General features: G+C 33.9%; 1 protein-coding gene across 1 annotated transcript in view; it reads left to right on the top strand.

Moving 5' to 3' along the window:
- Nucleotides 1-27,970, top strand: part of dre4 (SPT16 homolog, facilitates chromatin remodeling subunit dre4) — a 57,113-nt gene that overhangs the window by 14,207 nt on the left and 14,936 nt on the right. Inside the window, exons 10-19 of the mRNA XM_089245662.1 lie at nt 5,445-5,554; nt 11,941-12,006; nt 12,487-12,582; nt 14,664-14,779; nt 17,392-17,474; nt 20,526-20,596; nt 20,884-21,011; nt 21,816-22,078; nt 23,430-23,548; nt 23,717-23,842. Coding sequence (XP_089101788.1) covers nt 5,445-5,554; nt 11,941-12,006; nt 12,487-12,582; nt 14,664-14,779; nt 17,392-17,474; nt 20,526-20,596; nt 20,884-21,011; nt 21,816-22,078; nt 23,430-23,548; nt 23,717-23,842 — 1,178 coding nt within the window. The remainder of the gene's footprint in view (nt 1-5,444; nt 5,555-11,940; nt 12,007-12,486; nt 12,583-14,663; nt 14,780-17,391; nt 17,475-20,525; nt 20,597-20,883; nt 21,012-21,815; nt 22,079-23,429; nt 23,549-23,716; nt 23,843-27,970) is intronic.

The following is a 27,970-nucleotide window of genomic DNA, read 5'->3' as shown; positions in this document are numbered from 1 at the left end:
ACTATGGATGAGTCTTAATTATTATTTAATAATTAAGACTCTATTTAATTTGGATAGATAATATTTCATTAAGTAATTGTCACAAAGTTACCTTGCTTATAAAAAATTTTTGTGAAAGTCAGATTTTCCGCCATTATAGTCTATATTTTGACACGTCACAAAGTGGTACTTGCATATGATTCCTGTACCCTGCCATGTTCTAGTGAGCCCATGCATTGACAGGGCTTTTACATGTGAAGGCCATGAGTAACTGCATTCAGACGCAACTATTTATGAATATGTATTTTGAAATACTGTATTTTTGACTTCACCATTAAAAACAAGATTTCGTTAGTTTTGCAACCATTGAGACCCATTGTCCACCGCAATGGACAAAGCTATCTTTTTTTTTAAAATTAAATTTTCATATTTTTTCCTGCATAGGGTTAATGTAGGATCTATATGAATATATTTTTGCTATAGAATTTTTCCTTCGGTGAATTTAATTCTTGTCTGAAAGGGTTAAGCATTGTATACAATCAGCATAGCCAAATTAAAGGGCATTTTAGTCTAATTTGCTATTTTGATCGCTAGATATGTTCTAATATAGGGTACAGTAAGGATATTGTTTTAAGTATCAATAATTATCGAGATAATTTAAGAACACAAATCAGCATTACATATGTGGTGTAAAATAACTTTTTTGACTTAAATAACTAACACCCATCTGTTATAAAAAGAGTACAGCAGATACACATGTATAAGTAGTTGAAAACATTTGTGAAGGTTGAGAATCATCTTGGGTGAATTGGATATCTGTGTGAATCCATAGTTTTCCCTTCAGTTTTTATGCAAGGCTCTATTCAAATTGCATACACTCATGTCCATAAATTAAGGATAATGCCAGCTGCGGCAAATAAAGTTTCAGAAACAAAACAAACATTATTTATTCATGAAGCCCATTTATTAAACGAAAGATAAAGAACAAAAACGATGGTGTATGTATGATACCATTCATAAAAACTACGATTTTTGCTCCCTGGAGCAATTGTAAAAAATATCTCCTTTACAAAAACTTACTATTACATGGTTGGTATGATGGTTAATACATTGTATGTCTCCCATGTGATAAAATACAGTCCGTACAATGCCTAGGCATGCTGAGTATCAAATTATCGATCTGATCTTGGGGAAGATCACTCCACTCATAAAGCAATGCTCTCCGAAGTTCCGGTACACGTGTAGGAGGTGGTTCACGTGCTGCTATCAGATTCAAGTCAGGTGAGAATGCTGGCGTTTCCATACGGGTTATATCCTCAGATTCAAGGCATTCGTTTAAGATGTTTGCTCGGTGAGGACGGGCGTTGTCATCCATAAACACAAATTCTGTGCCCATGGCACCCCTAAACAAACATACATGTTGTTCCAGAATGATGTCCCGATAAATTTGGGCTTTCATGGTTCCGGTTTGAACATGCAGATCTGTTCTGGAACCCAGTATAATTCCACCCCAAACAAGCAATGCTGCACCACCGTAACGGTGTCATTCAATGATGTTGTCTTGGTGGTAACGGGTACGTGGAGTTCTACATATGAAAGTCCGACGTGAATCAGACTGCAAGCTAAACCTGGACTCATCGGAAAACATCACACAAGCCCACTGTGACGATGTCCACATTGCATGTTCTCTACTCCAGGCTAATCGCTGCCGACAGTGAGTTGCCATGAGTGGAATGAATCTGACAGGCCTGCGAGCATATAGACCAATATCTCCCAAACGTCTGTACACGGTTTGCCTTGAAACTGTGGTACCTGTGGCTGCAGATAGCTGACGAGACAGGTCGGATGCTGTGCTCCATCTGCTTCTTTTGGCAGTTACTGCCAAATACCGGTCTTCATTCGGCGTTGTAACTCGGGGGCGACCTGTACTGTAACGTCTACTGACATTTCCGTTATCTTGGAATCGTTGCCAAAGCCTAGAGATGACACTTTGGGCAATTCCAAGTTCCTCGGATACTTCCATCTGAGTACGCCCACATTCCAGGCGGCCGATAATTCTACCACGTGAAAAATCATCCATATGCGTCCTCTGTGTCATAATTATTCGCTTATGGCACTGAGCGCCTTACAGAACTCTTGTGAACAATTTTACTTCTTTGCCACCATTCCTTACATACCCCCCCCCCCTTACACACTTGTCATTATGACATACTATCGGCATCATCTGGTGGCTTCCTGAAATTTGCATATCATTCTTGCAGATGTGTGTGATAATTCTACAGGTGAAATTTTTACTTTAGATTGCGATTTCCGTGTGATTCTGAATTATCCTTAATTTATGGACATGAGTGTATTTTACAAGAAAAGGTATGTATTATCCAAAATAATTCTGTAAGGAGTAGAAAATTATTTTTTACAATCATTAAGTATTTATGATTTGTATAGCTTAGTCACTTTAAACATTATTTATAATCAATGTGTGTATTTTCAATGAGAATTTTTATATTGAAAAGAAATATTTGAGGTTTTTGATGTGATTAGTTTAAACTAGGGATGGGACGAATGGTGATTTTGCTGAATACCAAATATTCTGCTAATGTTTTGGCCGAATATCAAGTTTCTTAAAATTCATCACAATCATACATAAAACATCAACAACATAAAATTGGTGATTTTAATTGAAAATAAAATTATCGATAATTTCAAATGATTCATATTGAATATTAATTATGCAATTTATTATTTTAATAAATATTTTAAAACTTGTAATTGATTTTTATTGCCATGGCACTGACAATCAAATTTAACGATAATATATATTGTATTTTAATATTACTTACAGAATCAATTTTTTTTTCAACAGTTGTTACAATTTTACATCTAATCAAGGAAAATATCAACAATAATTTACTCTTAACTATAGCAATTCATCATAAAATGTATGACTCATATATATATATATTCTTATTTTTCCTCTTTAGGTGTTCTTCCCTTTTGCCTCTTTCAGTAGCTCAAAAAATATATCTTCCCTAGATACATCCTTCAGTTAAAAACTTTTGTAATTCATGCACACTTCCACCTTATTGCAGTAGAATTCTATTTTCAGTTTCATGTCTTCCCAAATCCTAGAAATTCACCCTGACATAACTTCTTTCACAGAAAGGGATTATACACCACACAATAAAATATTATCAGTAAATTTTTAATTTATGGAAAAAATTCCAATTAATATAGTTTTTTAAAAATTAGTTTGTTGTGCTTAGACTTACATAGACATATATATATGGCCGAATACCTAAGCGGAATTCCCGCTCTGCTGCGGTGCGCGCCGCTACACACAGGCACATTGGAATCAGTGTGTTTGATTTCGCTGCTTTGATCTCTTCTCTCATCATTGTTTTGCTCTCCGTCCCACTATGTGTTCAGCCTTAAACCGTCAAATACCTGAGACCCCCCCCCCCTCCTCCCCGGCTGGCATTCCATTTATTTTAGGAACATCAAAAATGTCTCTCTTTGTTTAAGAGCACTTATCCTGCACACTATTTCTTTGTGTTAGTACTAAATTCCATCCTTCTCATTAGTTCATTTCCAGTGTTTGTTTGAATATATCTCTTCCCACCGCATTCACTAAAATATTTCATTTACCTACTTTACGAACTAATAACAGACCTGCCAACTCTCCCGATTTAAGCGGGAGACTCTGGATTTTTCATCCTTCCTCCCGCTCTCCAGATTTGTTAAAATTTCTCCGGATTTTGGCAGAAAATTAGATTTTACGCGAGCTTTCACGTTGTGGTGTCAATAATTACCATCGTCGTTAGGGAAAACACCCATAAAGGGCAGCTGTAGTCATTTCCATTGAGCAGCCGTAAGAAAAGGTCTCTGTGACCACATTTAAGCAACTGGCAAAGACGCGACTTTGTTTTCGTAGCATTTATCGGCAATCATTTATCGGGGGAAGCCCTTGGTTGCCGAAATTCCTGTATAATCGTTATTGTATTCCATTAACAGCCGCGCGGTAAACATGTTTTTTCGTCAGCAGCTTTGTAATTTGAATTTTTTTATCATTTCTTCTGATTAAACATCTTCAGAAAGAAAATATAAAACTTTAAGCTATATACAGCTAAATATAAAGCCTTTAATAATTCATATACCCAAGATTATCAATCAATGATAGCATTCACCAAAGAAAACACATACTTTATAAACAGTATGTAGATGTGATTTTTCTATTCTGCATGGAAAGACTGGCATGGAATTATATTCTTCTCAGGGGCAATGCAGAACCTGCCTTGGGGGGGGGGGAGAGAGAATGTAACTTTTTCTTAACTTATTAAAAAAAAAAACTTGGAAAAAGTTTTTTATGAACTTTTTTTTTTGATCGAGTCTATGAGTGTCGGGGGAGGGGGGGGGGGTACCCCCCTCGGGAGAATCTCCGGATTTCTGGATTTCAAAAGTTGACACGTCTGTAATAATTTCTGGATAATATTTTCCTTCAAAACTGCAGCAACATAGACCACTACTTTATCTTCCTACCTGATCATACAGATAACAGGCTTCTGATTCAAAATTACCAACTGTTATCTGATTCTATACATGTAACAGACTGTGTTGAATCTTTCACGTGTTTGAATCATCTGACTCGAGTTCCTTTTGGCACTTTTTGGGCTAAATGCAGAGGGCACTGGGATATTTGCAGCTTATGAATTCTGTAAATCCAACGCAGAGATGCTTTTCAGAGGAGTCATGTTGTTTTTTGTCTGCCTCTTCTCTGTCAATTCAGGTGCTCTTTGAAGCTTTCACATTTTCTCCCTCTTGAACACGCTCATATTTTGTTGAAAAATTCAAGTAAATATAAACTCATACCAAAATACTCCTTTCACTGAATTCAGTGAAAGGAGTATTCAGTAAAGGAACAGTCCTTTAAATTTATTGACATGACATTTGTGCATAACCTGTAGGTTGTTCATTGAATGATTTTTAGGCAAGAGTTGAAACTTTGTACTGGTGTACGAAATATAGACCAGCCGTGGACTCAAAGTGAGTTTGTTTGGATTCATAATTTGTTATATTATTATAACAAAATTTTCGAAAGTCAACAACTGATGGCAGAAGCATTAGGCTCATTCTGCTGAAATATTTTCTTCCTCGACCGCTTTGGAAAGTCCAACCAATTTCAAATTGTTTTGTGGGGCATATGTGTCACAAGGTTGTACCTTGCTATCACAAAGTAGCCCCGGTTTATAACAGATAATTATCATGCATGGAAAAAAAAATGTCAAATGATAATACAGATGAAGTAAAAAAAAATTTGATACTAGCGCTGTAAAGAATATAAAATTTTTCTTCATTATGATAATACAGATAATATTAGATTATTTGATGTTAAAAAAATGGTGAACATACTGTTTATCTGAATATAGTTATTTTTATAAGCTTTTTAATTCTGTTTTTTTTTTTCTTAGGCATGGTATTCAATGTGAATGTGGGATTCTCTGGTTTGAAAAAGAAAGCATCAGATGATAAGGAAGAAATATATGCATTGTTCATTGGCGATACTGTACTTGTGAATGATGTAATTTTTTTTCCCCTGCTAATAGTCTTAGTGCTTGAATTCTTTTTAAAATTTCAATTAGTACCATAAACACAGGTTACTTTGCAGGGGTGGGAACTCTGCGCCAATTGTGCAGCACTGCGCCAAAATTAACATCTTGCGCCATCCTGCTCCAATAGTGTAATTTCGTATTTTTCTGCGCCAAATAGCGAATTTTGTTTCAGTATACCCGGAATTTCTTAAAGGACGGCAGAAATTTTTTGGTCCTGCTTGCCGCGAAACGATTCTTTCCGAGAAGAGTGTGTTTTATTCCACTGTACTTGAACTATTGCCCCTGCATCTGGCTTTCCATCGCGAAACCTCGATATTATCCGTGATCGTGCAACTAAAGATGGTTTGCAATGGTCTTTCAGCTTCAAAGCGCAAATGTGAGTCAGTTTCCATTTTCAAAAAAAAAAAGTCACCACTGGAAGCAGTAGAAATTACTGTAGTCGATCATCATTATGTCAAATCCCGATGTTTCATGAAAAAAAATTTCATTCCAGGAGTAAAAAGTGCACGTCCGCCAATTGCTAATTTAGAAACTTTGCCGAATAATAAGCGTTAAATCGCCAATGTTGCAGAATAATGAGTATTAAATCACCAAACAACGAGTGTCAGATTGCCAATCTCGCCAAATAATGAGTGCTGAATCGCTAAACATCGTGTTGATTCTTCCGAAATTCTCTCCCATTTTGCAACAGTTTCTTTCAGAGTATAAAAAAATTGAAAAAATTTTTAGCCCATTTGAAGGGCGGCTGTTCCAGATAGCAAATAGTGCCCTCAGTAAGCAAAATTCATCTTAAATAGACTGTGGTGCGAAAAATTTTATGACAGCCGCTCTTTCAAACAAGGTGTCAAAAGACAGTGCAGTTGTTTTATTTTGAAAAGGAGTGAGGGTTAACGAAAATATTGTTAATTTCACTGCTCCAATTTATAAATATCTGCTCTGAATCCTATATTTTGCTGCTCCAAAACTGCTCAAAATCCTCAATTTGCTGCTCCGAGAAATGGACTTTGTCACTTCCCACTCCTGTACTTTGGCCCGCTTTTATAAAACGGAAAATCAGGATACGTCGATTTAAATTGCCTGATTTTTTAAAGAAATTATTGATTTAAATCATGAAATTTAAAAATTTCATTTCTTTATTTAGTTTCAATGATAATGAGGTAAAAATAACTAAGTATGGTATGCATGTTATTGAAGTGTGGTAAACTTGTAGATTAAAAGAAATATAGAAGATCTGATAACAATTTTGATTTTGAACCTAATTCCTAGATAGATAGATAGATAGCAAAAAGTCTGGGGTAGCGTGGTTATTAACCTTTTTTTAGGCTATGCCCCACCAAAGAATCTTTGAATTCCTGATGTCCTCCTACTTTTGTCAGGGGGTTTACCCTGTGAAACTTCATAGTACTATAACAACACTGTTTTTTTCCAAATGTAAGAACCATTATTTTTTTGCTGTGCCTCCTTAAATTTTTTAACCAGGGGGGGGGTGTCTTTGTCTTCCCCCCCCCCCTTCTATCTAATTTTCCTTGGTCAAAAGCAGTGGTTTTTAATCAGGAATCCTCCTCGGAGAGACTTCAGGGAGGGTCCGTGAGCCTGGGGGAAAAATAATTCATTAATTGATTTTACATTGCTATACACAGAATATGATTTTTTAAAGGAGTTCCAACCTTTATTTTTCTTCATTTTATTGGCACGGGGAGTCCTATTGCCCCTTATGTCCTGCACACTGAAGCGCGCCAGTCACTTAAAGTCAGTCTGGAGGGGTACCCTCATGAATAAAAGCACTTGTATATACAAGAAAAATGTTAATCAATGAAGGTAATTTGGGCTCAACAACCTTTCATGTTATATAAATACAGATTTCAGATGTTTATATTTCTTGCTTGTTGTTTGTTCATTTGCTAGTTTATTCATTAATGCTTAATTAAAGTTAAAAAATCACATAGGCCAAACAAATAGATAGGAGATATAAAGATATGCATTCTTAATGATTAACAAGATTTGTGTTTTAATTAATAAGCAGTTAATTAATGTTAATTTAAAAAAATTGATTTAAATTTAAAAAAGTCTTTTTTTTTTTATACCCTGGTTTAATCTTGTGCTAGAAAATAACAAATAATAAATGTTCAGCTTTAAGGTAATTTTTACATGAAAAAGTTTCTTAATTAAAAAAAATTTTCTCTCTAAAAGACTGACAGATTCTATAGTTCTCCAGTTTCTATAATATATTTATGAAATTTTTTATTTCTGACTAAAGTAGCCCATAAGTTAGGGTAACTTTGTCTCACATCAAATATTCCTATTTTAAAACATCGGAAAACATGTTTTTGAAGCAATGGAACCTACTTGGTTTTGAAGAAAGAGCTCTCACATATCAATGCAAAAATACATTGCATCTATGTCAGCTAAAACTTCTTCCTTCAAATGTACATCATGATTTGTATCAGTTATTTGTAATTTGCTTCTTTGATACTTTTGTTTTTAAAAGATTATCAAATGTAAATATAATTTTTTCTAACGTGCATTTAATGCATACATAGTATAACTCTGAACATGAGAAATTTTTTCAAGGTATTTATGCATATAGTCAAGGTACGCCAGTTTAAATCACAAAATTTAAATTTTGTTTTTCTTTACATAACTTATGATATCGAAGTAAAAGTAACCTGGTATGGTACATGTGTTATTGATATGTGGTCAAGTTCATGATTAAAAGAAGTGTGGAAGAGATCTTTTGGGTAATAATTGAATGAATGATAAAACTATATCCCTAGATACAGTGCAGAAAAAAAACTGCTCTATTTCTAGATTTTGTGCATGGAAAAAATTGCTGAGAAATATATGGAGTTGAACTTAGCACTTAGATTAACTGCACTAAATATTTTCAATGCATTACAATGTGGCACTAGGGTTGCCCTGATTAATAGTGGAATTATTTTTTGTACAAAGCCTTTTGAATTCTATACCTTAAATGCTGATTCAAAAATAATAACAGATGTTGTTTGCCGCTGTGGTGGCCGAGTGGTTATAGTGCCGGACTCGTGATGCGAGGATCCGGGTTCGAACCCCACAGTGGTGGTCGGCTGAAGTTGGTTTTCTGTGGTTCCCAACTTCAAGGCTCAAATGCGAGCCGATCTCCCCGTTAAAAAGTCTCTCCACAGAGAGCAACAGTCCTACAATGGTAAATCATTCAACCATAACACTTCGCTCATAGTTAGAAAAACTGGGGGCAGGTGACAGCACTACACATAACAAGCATTACACAGAAACAAACTTTACGTAAGGTTGCACTACACGTACATGCACATTCCCGCATGTACCGATTCGTTGGGGGGTTCCGCGGGGGGGGGGTGCATGTGTGGTGTAGCAGTAGTAGGTAGGGCCTCCAAAAAATGGCTCGGGGATCCATGATGTTCTTAAGTCAGCCACCTCGTTGGGCAATTTGCCTGTTGTGGCGTTGTATTTGTCCCAACATAAATATCATTGGGCTTTCAACTTTATTTTATGTATTATGATTTTGAGTGTTCATTTTTTAAAAAAAAAAACTCATTAAATCTGTGAAAGAATAAAAATGTGTTAACTATTAAGCTACATCATGCAAGTCGGAAATAACCATTAATTGTGCAAGAAACAATCTTGTCAATAGAATTTGTTTTATTTAGTTGATGCTGAATGGCCCTTTGGTTGTACGTTGAGTGAATTGAGATCTCTGCATCATATTTGTGATACTGAATTCCCACCACTCATTGAAATGTACATCATGCAGGGGTGCAAGAGCTGCTCCGAAATGGTTCTCTTGCTACATGGTGCGCCGAATCCCTGCGCATTTCTGCCAATTCTTGTTCCTAGTTCATGGAGGTACCGCTAATGCACTGTAGTGCGTCAAATACCGGGAATTTAGGAAAAAGAAGAATGAAAATTTTGTTCACGGGACGCGTTCTTTCCGAGACACGGAAAAAAATACGGAGGGAGAGACTTTAATTTTTTTTCCACTTCCCACCATCTACCACAATCACGTTATATCGTGACCTTGGAAAGTAGTTCTACTACCTTGAAGTATAAAGTGCTATACTGTTATTGGTTAACCGCCGGGCTGTCAAAGTCCCTGAATGAATATGCCGAATTTTCCGATTTCGGAGACCGTTTTTTCTCCTGCGGGTTATATACTGAAAATTACGGTAATTTTGCGGCTGCCAACCTGCGTTCAAAGACCGCATACATCGAAATGAGGATTGGTTTACTCGTTTAAATTACCGACATTTTTCGAAGATCATTGGAAAAAAATGGGATCTGTTAAAACTCCAGCTAAAATATTCATAGTTTTGTGATCTAGTCGCTATGCGGTCGTGTGATTATCGTCGGCAGTTGCGGATCGTGGCAATTTCATATTGCGAAAATCCGGATTTGGTGAACACAGGGGAGGCTCGAGGAAAACAATTTCTACCCATGCGGAATCTGTTTTTGGCGCTACTGACGGCGTTTTTTTTTTTTTTTTTTTTGTAAACAAAGTTTTTTTCACCCTTTCCATTCCATTTGGCACCCCTCCTAGGGCGGCGCCCAATATGGCGCACGGTCCGCCACTGCATTGGTGGGGGAGGGGCATGCTTTTAACAATAGTCAAAGGAAGGAGTTTGTACTAGGGGCATGTGCTCATTTTACATAAGTTCTGTGAGATACCTTTTTTTTATATTAATGTCCTACCTTTCCAAAACATGTTGGAGAGAATGAAGCGTTTGCACTTCCCCTTGTGCATTGCTGGGATGGTACATTACTCCCTCACGTATTGCTGGGATGTTGCTCAACTTTGTATCACCAACAAAACTATTAATTATGTGTGATGAATGGGTTGCACTACAATGCAAATAATTACAAGAAGTGAAATCAGTTCAGAGAATAGATAGATGTTGGGCAGACATATTCAAACTTTATAACCTTGAAAACAGCCCAAAGTTCAAAATTTTGCCAGTTTTGGTGAAGGCTTTTTTATCTTTAGCACATGGTAACACAGACAGTGAAAGAGAGTTCATTGTTAACAAATAAATAAAAGTCTGTTCGAACATTGAAAAATCTGTCCATCCAATGCTTTAATGAAATAAGACATATAAAATCTTATGTTCAAGGGCATGAAATATTTGAAAAAAATTGTCATTGAGATGCTGAACTTCTGAAAGCAACTCGTGATTCGTAATATATTAACATGCTATTAGGTTGAAAAATTGTTTAAGTAAGGTATTTATATTTTTCACGTTTTTTGCATTTTGCTTTTAAATTTAATAATTCCTTTAAATTTTGTGAGAAGCTAATTTTTTTTCACGGAAACCCTTATTATATTCTGCACACACTATTTTTATATATCAGGATGAATAAGATTTTTGTGTTCAAGCAGCAGAAATTCTTGTTGCCTAGGTTTTTAGTATGCATGTTGCTTAATTTGAAAAGAGTCTCATAATTTTTATTCGTCATTTCAGTAATGCATGTTTTAGTAGTGACAGATAAGATAATTCAGAAAAAATTTAAATGGATTTTAATTTGTGAAGGAAATTTATTTAGAATTATTTGTTTCAACCATTTTTGGCAAAACTTTTGGCATTTCACAGAAAAATTACTCCTTATATTGCAGATATAGTTAGTTTTTAGTTCTGCTCCAAAAATGAACTTTGCTGCTCCGAAATAGATGAGGGGCACTTGCACCCCTGATCATGATTTGTATCAGTTATTTGTAATTTGCTCCTTTGATACTTTTGTTTTTAAAAGATTATCAAATGTAAATATAATTTTTCCTAACATGATTTTTAATGAATCATATGTAGATCATTATCCTGTAAGCAAATTTATTTTCCTTGTGCTGCACATGATGTGTGCGAAAATTGATCTTAATGTGGGGAGGGGGCTCGTAAATAAAAGCACTTTTCTTTACGACAACAAAAAAATGTTAATCCATGAAGTTAATTTGGGCTCAACAACCTTTCATGTTGCGTAAACACAGATTTTTGGTGTTCATATTTTTTGCTTGTAGTTTATTCATTAATGCTTAATTAAATTTAACCGATTAGGGGAAAAAAGCAGTTTTTTAGGTGATATGAAAATATACATTCTTAATGATTAACAAGATTTGTGTGTTTTTTAATTAATAAGCAGTCAGTTAATTTAATCAAAAAATCAGATTTTTTTAAAATCATGATTTTTTGCATACCCTGCATATGGTATTTACATAGCTTGTTTGTATTCATCTTGATTTTGATTTAACAATTTGCACAAATCTGTGAATAAAACCATATGCCTTTCTTTTCTTTGAATTTTGCTCTTTTATCTCCATTGGTGTTCTAATTTTTTGCTCTTGCATTCATTTTTTTAGGGGCAGCCGGCTTCACTATTGACTATTAACAAGAAAAAGCTCAAAAGCATTGCAATCATGCTAAAGGTAATTCAGCCAACTTAAATTATTCTAATTTAAAATGTACTTTCTCTCTCGTCCTGAGATTTTAAAATGAGAATCTGATGTGGTGTATTTATTTTCTTTTTTGATTTCAGTGTATATTCTCAAAAATTATAGAATGTGCATAAAACAATTTCAGTTCAAAAGAAATCAGTCAATTTTTCCTATACTTATCCAGATGTTATGCTATATCCAGAGTTTTATCTTACTTTTTATCTGAGTTTCAAGTTAGCTTTTTGTTTTTAACTTTTAAATTGCTCTTATCTAAATGATGATCGGGCACATAAAAAAAAATTCCTCTTGTGCACACAGAGATATATCTGGCTATTTAACAGTTCAAGGGTTAAGAATTAAGTTTATTGTTCCATTGTGCAAAAATTGATCATTGAAATTTATATATCTTGAACTAAAACATTGGAATTTCACTTGAAATATATTTTATGAGCCTTTTTCTTTATTCATTAGGAAGATAACGATGATGATGAGGAAGAAGAAGATGAAGAACCTGCTGTTCAAGAGCAAGTCACTGCTCGTGGAAGAGTGTTGAAAAATAAGCTCAGGGTCAGTGCCTGAGTCAATTTTTTCTTTTTTTAAAATCATTTTTGGACTTTTCAGACTCTGTCTATATTAATTTTATTTTATGAATCTGATTTTTAATGAACCATATGTAGATCATTATCCTGTAAGCAAATTTATTTTCCATGTGCCGCACATGATGTGTGTCAGGAAATACTAGGCTTTCTGAAATGAAAAATCAGTCACAGAAGAAAATTTATAGACTGATTTATTAGTAAACTAGCTATAATACCCGGTGCTGCCGGGTTTTCTTTAATGAGGCTTTTTGGATCTCGTGATATCTCCCTCTTTGTTTGAGGGACATGCAAACCGTGTTAACCAATATGGCGACTTCCTGCGTGACTCATGAAATAAACAAATCTAGATTTAAAGAAACATAGAAATAATTTTTTTTTTCTGTTTCAGCTTTCAAAAATGCTTAAAGCTGTGGAATTTCTTCGATGTACTTTTTACAGGCCCATAATTAATTTTAAAATATCCTAAACTATATGAATTCATGCAGTTGAATATCAAAAGACAATATATGGAGGCATTAATTTTCATGCTTGAGAAAATGTAAGTAAAAAGTTGAAATCTATGTTATTGCATGAATATCCAACTCAAAAGTAGGTCCGGCTAATTACTTCATATTTAATCTCCTGGGTTTCGTATATCTCTAAGCGAACTCAATATTTCAAAAATCGAGGATTCTATACAATTTTTAAAATTATTGGTGTGACCGAAAACCCGCCAAATTTCCGCATTTCTACAGTAAAATCTGCAATTTTAACACTGATTTCTATGGGGATCATCCTTTGCCTGACCCTCAAAGCGATGCTGATAATGATTATGGCATCTATTCAAAAAGTCTCATTACTGGGAGGATTAAAAAAGTGGCAAACCATTACAAAGGCATAAACTATTATACTTGTACATATAGTAACGGGATTAGAGAATTGACAAACCATTGTAAAGGCATATACACGTCTGAAACGCATTGCTAGGGAACCACAGTAACCAAAGTAAATGTTCGGAAAGTGATTGTTGAGGCCCAAAAACCATTGTTGCCCTACGGTTTTTTGCCCATTTGTGACATTTGCCCTGCTCTGACGAAATTTTAAAGTAGCCTATCGTTTAAGTCGGGTCCATTTGGTATATATGCGAAATTTTACGACGATCAATCTAAAATTGTAGATTTGTATAGATAATATACACACACACAGAAAATAAATTTTATATATAGATATGTATATTTTCCTAACTTAATTATATTTCCTAACTTGTGAATGGGTTTCTGTACTAGTAGAATACTTAGCAATAAATGTAAGAAAAAAATCTAGTAATATTACTAAGTTAAATTTTTTTTGTTACTGAATCTTTGGATTGAATATGTTTTTATAAATCAGTAGTTTGTTTTATTCAAAAGAGTACCCATAAATGATGAGGGAGGGGGAAACCAAACTTTATTTTTTTCGAGAGAAACCCATTTTTATTCAAAAAGGACCCAGATTTTGTGAATAACCTGGGTCCTGAAACCTAGGTAAATCTCTGCTTTCTTTTGAAATTTGAAATTTTGGCATTGATGCGCCCAGTTGTGATTTTGTTTTCTCCTGATCGCATGTTTTCCTTTCTCTCTCTCTCTCTCTCTCTCCCCCCTCGTCAATCAACTGCCAGTAGGCGGAGTCAGCTTTTATTGAACGTCTTGGTAATCGGGGGGGGGGAAGAAACTGTTTTTCTTTTCCCTTCGAAGTAGTATAGGATTGTTGTGTCTGTGCGTGCAGCATAAATAACAGAAAACAATAGTTTTCTCTTCCTTGTTTTTTTTTAATTGTCAGTTTCAGGGGAAAAATTTTTCTTGAAAATAAGTGGAAATATATCTCCAGAAGGTTTAAGTGATTTCTACTGTGGTAGTTATAATATGGATCAGGAAATTTTTAGAAACTGCTTGAAGGGTTAAAAGACATTTGTTTTTTCCCCAATTTTTCATAATTGTACAGTTACTGTTGATGCTACAATAATTCATTTTCTAAATTTGATTTTTCTGGAGAATCATATTGATTATAAGTATTTTTCTTTTTGTGATATAGACGGAACAATCTGCGGAGGAAAAGCGCAAAGTTCATCAGAAAGAGTTGGCAGAACAACTTAATTTAGAAGCTATGGCTCGTCTCGCCGAGCAAACAGGTGTTCAGAAGGAAGAAAAGTTAGTTTATAATGTTTTATCAATTCTCATGCATGTCTTATTCTTAGTTTTCCGAAGAATGCATTTTTTTATAACTTTTGTTTATGCCTGTATTCTAAATTTTTGAGTGGATATCTGGCCAGCGTATTATTAAATTTTTTTTGCTATAAATTATTAACAGTTATGTCTTCCTGGAACTAGTGGGACTGGCTATATATGTTTATCAAGAGTTGTGAATAACTCGACCTCTGTGATTTACAAGGAAAAGGTATCAGGGTGTTATCCTAAAAAAATTATGAAAAATTTAACATTCATCTCACCAAGAAACACAAAAACAAATTAGCAGCAGAATGCGGTTATTAAAGCTCCAGAATATTATAAAAAATGACAGCAGTTGGCTATTCATCTCTTGCAACATACCGATTCACTTCCGGTTCCCGTTTACTATCAAAAGTTAACGGAATACAAAAAGGAAATAAGCAGAAACCTTTTCCAACTTCAAGTGTTTTATTCATTAACAATAAATACAAATACAACGCCACAACAGACAAAATGCCCAACGAGGTGGCTGATAAAAAGATGCCCATAAAAATATGGTTGTCATATATTTCAAAAATACAGCAACCCAATTAAAAATGCAATTAACACAAATTATAAACAATATATACACATGATAAAATATTATACAATGCCCATAAAATGTACTTATGGTTGTCTTATTCTAAGAATGGATAGCTTCTCGATTTACCCCAACATGTTTATCGTATTTCTTTTTAAACGTGTCAATTGTGTTACAATTTACTACCTCTGGGGGTAAGCTATTCCATTTATTAACAACCCTATTAGAGAAAAATTCCTAATAGGGTTATAATAGTTATCTCAAAATATTTGACAAAATTATTTTATCTAGTAAAATCACAAATCATATTACGTTAAAATAATTAAATCAGATTATATTACAGGTTAACTAGTAATATAATCAGAATAATTTACAAACCCTGTACACTCAGAAGGAAGTTCGTTAAATCTTTGTCACCTTTCAAGTCCTGAATCAGCGATCAGATCACATAAGTTCAATCCACGCTGTTGCAAGGTTGTCATCACAATAACTGGAACAAAGAACTCTCACAGAACACATGTCATATTAGCCAAGATCGTTGAGGACATAGAGTACGTCATCGGCTCATGTGAAGCAGAGTGACAGTAGGAGAGTAACTCCACAACAACCACCAGTCTCATATGTGAAGAACATAGATGATTTGAAGTTCATAGACTCTCATTCAGGAAGAAATCTGAATTTTCTCTGACTGCTAAAAACTAAAATTTAGTTATATGACATCTTAATCCCAGACTTGCTGGAAACTTCAAGAGATTGCCAAGGCACAAGTTAACAATGCTACTACAATATTGAATGTAAGTTCCAGCCGAAAAGGCCAAATGAAGTGTACCACAGGTACAATTAAAATACGAAGGATAAAATGCAAAAGCAATGCAAAGGAAGCAGACATCATCTAGCTCTAATCGAGATTGTTACTTATATGTATTCAAACAACAAAAAATATTTCAGCTGCAACATATCTCAATGACAACAAAAGATGAACCGACCGCCGACAAAACCAGAAGGTAAACCATCATATATTTAATTAAAATTGATATACTATTTAACAATAATCTAAAAAAATGGAACCATTTCGGCTTTTCTGCTGGGGATCTATAAGTTATATTACAGTCTCATGCTTCTTGGCGATATCTATAAAAAAAAAATTCACCTCACACAGCTCTCTTCTAGAAGTAAGTCGTTTCTCACTTTTTTTTCTCTTTTTTTGTGCTGTACCTGATCATGTTGTGTGTGAATGACATCATTCTAAGACTGTAGGGGTTGCATAATTCAGGGGTGAAAAATCTGCTACAATTTTGGCAAGTTCCCCTTGTTTGCTACATTCTGCTACAAAAACACCAAAATTCTTAGATTCTGTTTCATCTTGCACCAAAAACACAATTTTTCCTTATCACATGAAGCTTATACTACTGCAATATAAGCTTGTAATTTCGTAATATAATAAGTTTGATGTTCTGCCATCAAGAGGCCGACTGGACACTCATGATTTGGCGAATTTGCCAAATAAAATATTTTGGAGCAATGGCGATTGTCGGTGCAAACCCTGATCCTGGAGGAACTAAGCCTTGGAAAAGCGGAAGAATGACTTTAGAAGAATGAGAAGAGAAAACAGAGCATTCTAATCACTTTTTTTTTTTTTGCCATCACTGAACAATGTTTGGAAAACCCAAGCTGCTCATCAATGAGAATTCTCAAATCTGTGACCATGTGGGATAGTAATACCATTTAACTTGTAAGTGAAACACTGGTTGTTGGAACAAAAATGAGCCAGCATGCACTTATCAACACTATTTGGGTGGTATCCTCATTTAGATGGGTAGTCTGTCCAGTGAAATGCTCTTTTGAAAACACTAGAAGTTTATATATTTTTTTAATTAAAATTGGTGATGTATAAAAATGATACTGAATCCTGTGAATAACCATACATAAGCTATTTCCTAAATTTAGCTGAAGTAACCATATATTTTTGACATATACATTTTTAATAAATACATTTTATCTGACTGTTTTTCAGAGTGCGAAAATCCAATGTTTCTTATAAATCTTTGGGCCAGATTCCGAAAGAGAAGGAACTAAGGGAGCTCAAGTTGTTTGTTGGTAAGCTTATCTCAAATTAGCAAGTTTTTGACCAAAATTAATCAGTTCTGGTATGTGGTTCGTTAGATTTTAAAGGAAATCATATCCTTGTTTCTGGTCGGTACTTAGAACTTGCTGAAAATAATCGTTTTTAAGGAACAGTCGTGTCAGATTTTGATATAAATGTCTGTGACATTGTTAATAAAATATTCATAACCCGAGGATGATGTCACTCTCCGTTATCCATACAAAGATTTTTAACAGCTGGCTGATGCAAAGATATATTTTTGGAAAGAGAGGAAATTCAACTGCCCCTGTAGGGAAACGAATTCGTCAGCAACTGTGAGCTTAAGCATGAATTGTGTCTGACCGTCCATGTACAGTCCCATTCAGTGCACACGAGCTCCAAGGACAGATTGAGATATTTGTTGCCTCTGTAGTCTAGTGGTTTAGGGTGTTCACCCGGAAAATGAACGGGCGTGGGTTCGATTCAGGGGCAGTTGAATTCTTTCTTTCCAAAAATATATCTTCACATCAGCCAGCTGTTAAAAACCTTTATATAATATTCATAAGCTTGAGAGAATACAAAGCTTCAATCCCTATGCTGTGATTTTTGCTTCCTCTCTTTCAATTATACACAATTTTTTGCTGGAGAATTTTACAGTTATTGGCAAGTCGCTGCATCAAGCTTTATGTATATGATTTTACTGTAAATTTGTGTTTCCTGTGAAAAAAGGGAATTTTCTGATCTACTTGATCCAGTTACAAAAGTGTATTAGTCCTAGCAGTAGACTCTAGTCTACTAAAGTCTCTACAGTAGACTTTTGATTTAACAAAGTTGACTACTTTATTTTGCTTCGAATGAAATTCTAAATGAATATTTTTGATCACATATCTTAAACAATTAATTTCTCTTATATCATGGTGTCATCCAGATAGTAATTTCAACAGGTTCATACGACCTGTTTCTGTAATTACAGTGGTTGCATTTAGAACACCAAAACTACAATCCAACTTTGACATGCGCAGGTTAAAGTTACAGTGGTATATAGTGTAAGTCAATAAATAATCTTCATTTTGGAAAAAAAAAGTTTTACTAGAATTATTGTCATAAGTTCCCGTGTTAAAAATTTTGTGATTTCACAATTTAGAGGCAAACTATTGAAGCTGTGACTTTTCTTTCAAAAGTTTAGCACTTCTAGATTGCATTTTTGGAAAATGTGACTTACCACACCACTGTAACTTTAACTCATCCATATGTTGAATTCCTATATCTCGAATTTTCAATATCTGAAAGTAAGTAAGAATAGTAGGGAGTAATCTACTGGAAGTAGTTCAACATCTTTTTATCTCAGCCACCTCATTGGGCATTTTGCTTGTTGTGACATTGTATTTGTAATTTTGATTTTTGATCTGTATAATGTATTCTCTATGAATCAAATTTGCAGAATTCATTTGCAACATTCTCTCTTGAGGAAAATTGACAACTCTCTCCCCCCCCCCCCCCCATTTTTTCCACTACTACAGTAGAACTTGGCTAATTTGAGTGTTTTCAATCATTTGAACTCCCCTTGAGTTTTCTGCCTAATTTACTGTTAAAATTCCTCGTTTAATTCAAACTTTTTTGAATTTTTTGGATAATTCAAAGTTGGGGGGGGGGTCATGATTTTTGCGTGAGCCAATTTAGTTTGGAAAAATTGTACAAGAAGCCAGATTTTGCTTTTCTTGATCAGGACGTTAAAAATTTTTTTAAGACTAATAGGAGTTTGAAAATTACGTTTTACTATGTTATCTCTACTTTTTTTTTGATAATTTAATGCCCATTTTAACATTGTTCAGCTGGAATGCATCAAGACTGCGTACAACTTAATACTGGTTGTTTTTGAACCTATGGGTCTAGATGCATCATTCAAAATCTGAATCTTTTTGTCGTCATTAAAAGTATGAAAAGTATTGGAATATTCAGATTGTAATATATTAATGAAAGTATGTTTCCTTGATCGCATAAAAATGATAAGCAGAATTTAGAAAAAGGTTTCGTAACGGATAATGATCAAACTATTTCCGTTAATCAGACTTTGGGCATGGTCAAGAAATTCTGCAGTGATGTTGATTCCAGAACAGTGGAATAATGTAGTAGCTAAGATCAATTGTAATTATAAGTTATTAAAATTTAGGAAACCCTTTCTCGTAACTGATAAAATTTTAATAATTGATAATTATTAGGGCTAGGATTTTTATTACCTAAAAACAACAGAATATGCTCCATTAAAAATACATTTATGCCCTAAAATAATTTAAAATATGCTGTTAAAACCTAAAATATATGTTTTATAAATAGGCTGATGTATTTCCTTGAGAAAAATACGGGGAAATTACAGAAAATCACCAATTATTGTCAAAAATGATGCCAAAGGTACACAAATAAAATTGGCAATAGTTGCTAATGTTGCCGAAAAACTGCCAATTGTTGTCAAATACGATATCAAAGGTAAGTAAAATTGTCAATTATTACTAAAATCGCCTATTGAGGGAAATGGAGCTAGGGAAGAGAGAGCTTAGGGGGAAAATTATCTTCTTTTTTATGTTTAAATACGCAAAATAATGCTCCAAAATATGAAAAATGTACTAAAATTACCAAAAATCATGAAATATGCTCTATTGCATAAAAACAGCAAAATATGCAAAGTCATAAAAATCCTTGCCCTAATAATAATTATCCTATGGAAATGGTGATGTAATTTTGATGAATACGCTGCAATGTTTAGTAATTTTGGAGATCCAGGATATATTAATCTGATAATTCAAATTTTTTTCCCTGTGACTCTGGACTTTGAATTAACCAAGTTCAACTGTATTAATCTGTTAAATCAAGGGTTCGCTATACCTGAATTCTAACTTACCGTATTTGTTTGCTTCTTTTCTTATTTTCTTCTACAAAACATTATTTAATCTTGGAAATTGAAGTCACGTAAAAACTTTGTCTTACAGAAATATTAATTTCTTTTTTATGAACACTTGTAAATAAAATTTCACTAAATATTCATGCTGATATCATATGTTTTATTTTAGATAAGAAGTATGAAACAGTTATCCTGCCAATTTTTGGGGTTAATGTCCCTTTCCATATATCCACCATAAAAGTAAGCTTTTACGCATTTTTTTAAATACAGATTCATTTAATCTAATCATTTTTATTGTTTCAATCATATTCAAATTGTTCTCATCAAATTGTCAGTTTTTAATTTGCTTCTGTGAAAACACAAAATATCTCATGAATTCAAAATAAAGAAAAAATTACTTTAATGTTAACGTTTTCTAGATATTTTTAAGTCAACAAAGATTGTAAAGGAAATGTATATTTTTAGTCTATGCTTTGCTAATGCTGCTTTTTTTGCCAGTTATGCCAATGTATCATGTTTCCATTTAGAACATCAGTCAGTCTGTAGAGGGAGGTTACACATACCTTAGGATCAATTTCTTTCATCCAGGAGCAGCATTAGGAAGAAATGAAAGTAATGTCTTCCCGAATCCTGAAGCAACTTTTCTTAAAGAAATGTAAGTATCATCATACGGTTTTTCAAAAATTATGTTCTCATAAAAATATATAAATTCAAATCTTTGTTTACCAAAATTACTTGAAATAGTATACAGAGAAATGCCTGTAAAACTCAAGGAACCAGAGAGTATCGCTATAGATGGAATAATATATTAACACTATAAAAAATGTATTAGGATCAGGGAGTAATAATGTTATACAGACAATTATTGTTATACAGGTATCCCTCGCTTTAGGCAATTTTTAAAAGTTTATTTTAAGAATTCCAATATGCAAAATTTGACTTGGAATTTAACTTTAATCCTGGAAATGGGCTTGCAAATTCAAGATAGATATATAACATCGTTAAATCCTTTGGTGACAAAATATGTTGGATTTGATGGTGTAGCTGAGACATTTTCAGATAGAATTTACCAGATATCACTGATGAACTATGTTTGGTAACAATTGACAATGCCATGAGAAATTTAATCGAAAAATTTTTATGCAGTCTGATTGTGGCTGTTATTATAACTAACACATACATTATGAATTTTGTATTGCTTATCAGAAGCAATACAAATAGATATATAATGGAGTTTTGTATGAAGAGCATTTTCTTTTCTTTTCTCGATGTTGTAAGCCGGTTTGGTTGCATTATAGATATTATCCAATCTTATATTTTTTTTTAATATTATTTATATGTAATTTTTTTTTGGGGGGGAATTTTACATTTGGTATGAGCGATGCATTAGTGAGATGACTTTATAAAAGATATTGTTTGTGAAAAACACTTTTCAAACATATTTTTAAAATTATTACAGAACTTATAGAAGCACAAACCTAAAAGAACCTGGTGAGCCTTCCCCCCCATCAGCAAACTTGAGCACAGCGTTCAGGTTGATAAAAGAGGTTCAAAAGAAGTACAAGACAAGGGAAGCAGAGGAAAGGGAGAAAGAAGGCATCGTTAAACAGGACACATTGGTACTTAGTAGTAACAAAGGCAATCCAAAGTTGAAAGATCTTTACATTAGGCCTAATATCTATTCCAAGAGAATATCTGGGACATTAGAGGCTCATGCTAATGGTAAGACCATGTTTAATTCTTGTGATTATATCCTGGATTTTTTTTTTGGAAAAATTTCATTTCTTTTCTTGCAAGATGTAGTTTCTGGTTAAATGGCTATTGCTGCTTTTGAATCTTTTATGATGCCATCAGCATTCTGAAATAGTGTGTAATTTAATTTTTTTTAAATCAAGAATATCAATTCATTCTATTATTGGCCTGTTTTATTGATATCTATTGTGATAAAAAAAATAGCATTACATGATTTTTCAGCCTGTTTTGATCATTGTTTAGTTGTCATCCAGTTGTTTTTGTTGGTTTTTTAATCATAATTTTAAAAAATAAACTTGCTTTTTTGAAGAAAAAAAAATATTCCTAATTAATTTAACTGAAAATAATGTTTCCTGTCCCCCCCCCCAAAAAAAAATGTCACATGTATAATGTAAGCTGTCACAAATGCACCATCAGATTGAAATGTATAATTTAGACAAGGAAAAGATGAAATTCATCTAAAAACCAGTACTAATTGATTCTTTTGACAGTGCAATTGTCAAGATAACTTGTGTGTTGAATGTATGCAAAAGTTTATATTATTTCAATTTTTTTCTTTTTTTTTCCCAATCACTTCCAGTAATCTAATACAATCATGATCTGCCATAAGCCATATCAGTGAGATATTACTGTAATTGAATGTGACCCACAATTTTAGCACCACTGTTCTCGCATCCACAATTTTTTAGTTACATGTAAATTTGAGCACAATTGTGCTTTTTATAGTGATCATATACAGGTGTTCTTGTTTTACAGGATTAATTGGTTCCTCAAAATAATCATGTAAGGCAAAATCATGTAAAATAAGATTAAACCAGCATTGGTGAGATATGAATAGGGAGGTAAATTTTTAGAGGGTCTTTAATTTTCTTTAAAAATAAAAGAATTTATTTGCTCTCCTAAAGAGCTCAAGATGATGATAGAGTGAACATTTTTCCAATGAAACAGTTGAGATTCAGCTGGCATCTTTGTCTCTATAATATTGCTGTAGCAAGACTGAAAATTCTGAAAGCTCTTTCAAATATGATAATTCCAGCCTTATTTAGGATCATTTTCTTTCATTTAAAATTGTCAATGTGTTGCCATAAGATTTTCATCAGTGAGCTTTGATGAATGAAATTTTTGTGTTTCATTCATATATTTTCATTTTCCGGATTAACATCAAACATTTATTTAATTAACTTTTCAAAATAGCGTTATTGTGAAATTACCTAAAGCTAGGAATAGCTGTTCAGGCTAGTGAGATTTTGAATGTCATAAATTATTTGCCATAATGAATTGCATTTGACTTAAATTAGTTTTCTTTCCTGTGTTTCTAAAGGCTTTAGGTTCACGTCAATTCGTGGAGACAAGGTTGATATTCTGTATAACAACATAAAACATGCATTCTTCCAGCCTTGTGATGGCGAGATGATCATATTGCTTCACTTCACCTTAAAAGTATGATTTTTTATATGCAATGCAATTTATTTATATTTGTCACAAGAATCACTCACTTACCCCCCCCCCCCCTCCTGATCATTAGAACTAGTGATGAAAAGTTCTTTAATCAAGAAAGTGATTTAAAATGGGTGTTTTATTTATTTAAAAATTTTTATTTTGATATAGAATGCCATCATGTTTGGTAAGAAGAGGAACAATGATGTGCAGTTCTACACAGAGGTTGGTGAAATAACGACAGATCTGGGAAAACATCAGCATATGCATGATAGAGATGATCTTGCTGCAGAGCAGGTAAGCTCATGTATATTATCGACATTATCATTATAAATGCAATACTATATAGTTTACAATTCTTTCTGGCATCTCTTCCAGTTCATTTATGAGAGATGATCAAACCCATTTGTGTGGTCGCGTGATGAACACAAATTGAATGAACTAGCAAGCACAAGTTCATATGCATTTTTTTTTTGTTCTAAAAACGAAATTTTCACAAACTTTTTATTCCATCGCCCCTTTTTTCAGACATTTTTTTCATCACCCCCCCCCCCAACTCAAGCCAACCCATAAGATCTTAACTTACTCAAACCACATAAAATTAAAATACGGGGTGGTCATAAAATAACTTCACTGATATACGAGCCCCTAGCTGCCCCAAAAGTCAACTGATGTGAATGAATTTCCAAATATAGGTGTTTTAAAATATGTGCTCGAGAATGAAAGAAAAATATAACTCTAGCAAAGACTTCTGCAAATCTGGAGAAGTCGCCAACTGAACAGTTAGTGCACCAGTCCCTTGGTGAGATCTTCTTTCTTTGTCTGCACGCTACACTATGTTTATGGTTGCTACAGGTGCCGTTTCAATAGTACTGCACCGATCATTTTGTATTGCATAAAAGTGAGTGTGGTATTTCATTTTTTTTTTTTTGCTTTAACGTAACTGCGAGAGTAGAGTTTTGTTTTTTCTTCTCACTCTTGAGCGCATGTTTGGAAACACCTGTATCTTAAATTTAATTCACATTAATTGATTTTTGCTGCCACTAGGAGCTTTTATATTGACAAGGTTATTTTATGACAAACCTGTATTATAACCATAGCTTCTATTACCTCCTATCACCTCCGTAAACTATTCCATCACCAACTTTGGGAAACACTGCTGTGGACCATTAAGAACATGGCCGTTGTTTTTCCAGGTCTATCTAAGGTTAAGTTTAATCAGGTGGCTGTGATTTAATTCCTTACAACAAGCACATCTCAGTCTAATAATGCCCATAATATAATACAGGGCAATCCACATAAAGCCAGAGACAATGTTGCCCCTGCATAATGTGTTGTAATGGTTTTATTGCATGACAGTGTTCTTGTGTTGCGATCATTGTGCCAGATTCTTTTGGCATGAAAAAGTGAGGTCCTGCGCCAAACATCCTATAGCCCAACCTATCGCCACATCACGTTTCTTCTGAAGCAATAGTATGCATGTCTGAACACAAGTGCATTCTTCCTTCCTTATACTGTATATGAAATGTCTATACATGGTATGAACTATAACAATGCTCAAGGGACTGAAGAAACTATTGTTATAAAAGAGTTATCGTTACAGATGGAATATATTAACGCTGAAAATTGCATCAGGACCAGAGAGTATCGTTATAGAGGGTTTTGTTATATAGTTGTTTTTTGTTTTTGGTTTTTTAAGAAATTCAGTTATACAAGAAACTACACTACATATAATACATAAATTACAACCAGGGTTGGGGTTTCGGATAGGACACGTGGGATAAACTGTCCAAAACCTCCAAATTTAAAAATGTTATGTGGATATACCTATAGTTTTTTTCATGGTACTAACATATTTTACAAAAATACTAGCCGAAAATAAAACTAACTACAGTCCGTTTCAGGTTAATTTTGCAGTGAAGAGAAAGGTAGAGTGTGTATTCCTTTGCTGCAAAATATAGTTCCCATACATCTGAGGTTTATGATCATTTATGCAGAATATTTCAATATTTTCTTTAATTTGGAAAAAAGCATTTTTTAAATACCGTTTTGAACCAATGTTTATTAGTTTAAGATTTTTAAATTAGAAAAAATATTGAACATTGATTACCATTATCAAAAGTCCATGTCAAGTGAAACTACATTTTGGCCCGATTTCCAAGAAATTTTCCCCGCCAATATCACAGTCGTGTTTTTTTTTTGTTACACAATTATAGATATATATATATACATTATTTTTAATCGTTATGTGGTTGAATTTCCCATAACGATATAATTTTTCATTCAGTTTTATATGCAGTTATAGGCTTACATCAATACGAATATCCAGTCTGTTTTTTCCCTCCCGAAAATAGGCTTCAGTAAAATCAGTAAATTCAGATATTCACTCATAGATTACGGAAAGTGTTCCTCTTTCACAAGAGCGCTGATACCATTGTGAAAGGCTCTTTATGGGTATAGGTTTCTCAGATCCTCTTTTTTTTGTAATTATTTCTTGCCACGTTCATAGCGTGAGATAGGTTTCCGAATTCCTATAGCCAATCATGGAGAGTGTTGGCACAAGTAATGCATCTTCTACCATCACAAACGCCATCTTCCACCCACAGCGAAGACCACCTGTTTCTTCAGATGCCCCTTTAGCGTCTCTTCAGATAAAATAAGAGAGAGGGGACCACAGTGGTTTATGCTAGCTGTGAATTTTTTCTTCTTTTTTTTTATGTGACAGTTGTATCTTCCTTTTCAGAAGGGTTTTGGACAGTGTGGTAAAAACCATGGTCTGTCCACACACAAAACCTTGCCAACAATGATTATAACATATAATACACAACATATGATGTAAATATTGATACACTGTGAGTTGAATATGAGTTGAAAAGGGATAACTTGAGTTGGTAAGGGCTACCCGTACTGACAACATACAACGTAGCCAAAATTAGTACAATTAATATTACTGTGTTGAAATGCGTGAAAACAAAAATGACATGTAAAATAAATTATATGAACAGTTAAGTATTTTAATTGTATATTATAAAATATATTCTGTGAACAGTAAGTCAAAGAAAATATGTGTACTAAGCTAATATAAAAGTAAAGGTGGCAGAGCTATTTATTTGTAATAACAAAATAAGTAAATTGCTTCAGGGAAACGCAATCAAGGTGTATAAATTTGTGTCTGAGTATTAAAATAAGCTTCAATATTTGATACATTAGCAATGTATTATAGAAATGAATTACCTTTTGGGTTTGATAATACAATTGAATAATCGACGTGGGTGAACCCAAAATTCCAAAAAGAACTACGACTATACGCGTTTCGGAATTATATGAAGTTCCATTTTGAATTTGACTCTTTTGTCTGCAACAGCGAGTAACTCCCGCTATAAGGAGTTTTTTCAATATTCTCTTTTTTCTTTGTTTCTGCTACTGATGAAGGAACTTCATATATTTCCGAAACGCGTATAGCTGTGGTTCTTTTTGGAATTTTGGGTTCATCCACTTCGCGCGCGATTATTCAATTGTATTAGCAATGTATTGGTGAGGTTTTGTTTAAAAAAGGAAACTGTTATATTTTTCAATTCAGTAGGTACAGCGTTATAGATTTTAGGAGCAATATAAAGAAAATGTTTACAAAAAATATTTCTTCTGTTTGAGGGAATCTCAAAGACCTCACAAGGTCGTCGTAAGGAAACATACATTTTGGGTGAACAAAGGTACCAAAAAAAGAACATACTCACGGGTCTGTCCAGCCGGAATTTGGGTCCGGAAAACGGACCCTTCACAAAATTCCGGGGCTAAAAAAAGGATGTTTCACAAAATTTGGAGGATAATAAACGGATCCATCACAAAATTCCAGAAAACGAACCCTTCATGAAAATTACGTCGAAAAAAAACGAACTTTTGCGACTGCTGTGCGACAAAATTCTTATCAGTTATGACCCTAGTCGTAATAGAAAGCCATTGATCTTTTTTTTTAAGCATGCATTGTTGGCCCAACACCACCACCCCCTCCCCCATAGATGAGTAATCTTATCTATAGAAGTTGTTGGTTGGATACCGGAAAACATGACCTTGAACAGGTGATCGGAGAAAGAGCGTGACCTTGAGAGGGCTTTCCTTGTTTCTAGTCTTCTTGTTAGGACATCCTGCTGGTTGGCCACGGATTGACCGCGTCCGATATTTTATCGCACAACCTATGCCATTATACAAACGCTTCAGCCCCGCACTTCTCCTCAAATGGTCTTTGAATCACAATCTCTTGTTAGTCGTAAAATCGGCGTAGTTGATGCTTATTGTAGAATTGGATTTTTTGTGCACGTTTTTTTTCCTGTATTGCGCTTTCATTTTTGAAAATTTAATATGAAGCGTGGTCGACCACCAACAGGTGGAAATTCAAGGAATAGTGATTACTACATTAAAAAAATACGG

This window comes from Pholcus phalangioides, unplaced genomic scaffold (genome assembly GCF_987345545.1).
Source record: "Pholcus phalangioides strain wild (caught in Gottingen) unplaced genomic scaffold, Ppha-v1.0 ptg000016l_1, whole genome shotgun sequence".
NCBI classification, from domain to species: domain Eukaryota; kingdom Metazoa; phylum Arthropoda; class Arachnida; order Araneae; family Pholcidae; genus Pholcus; species Pholcus phalangioides.
This window is presented reverse-complemented; position numbering and strand designations above follow the sequence as displayed.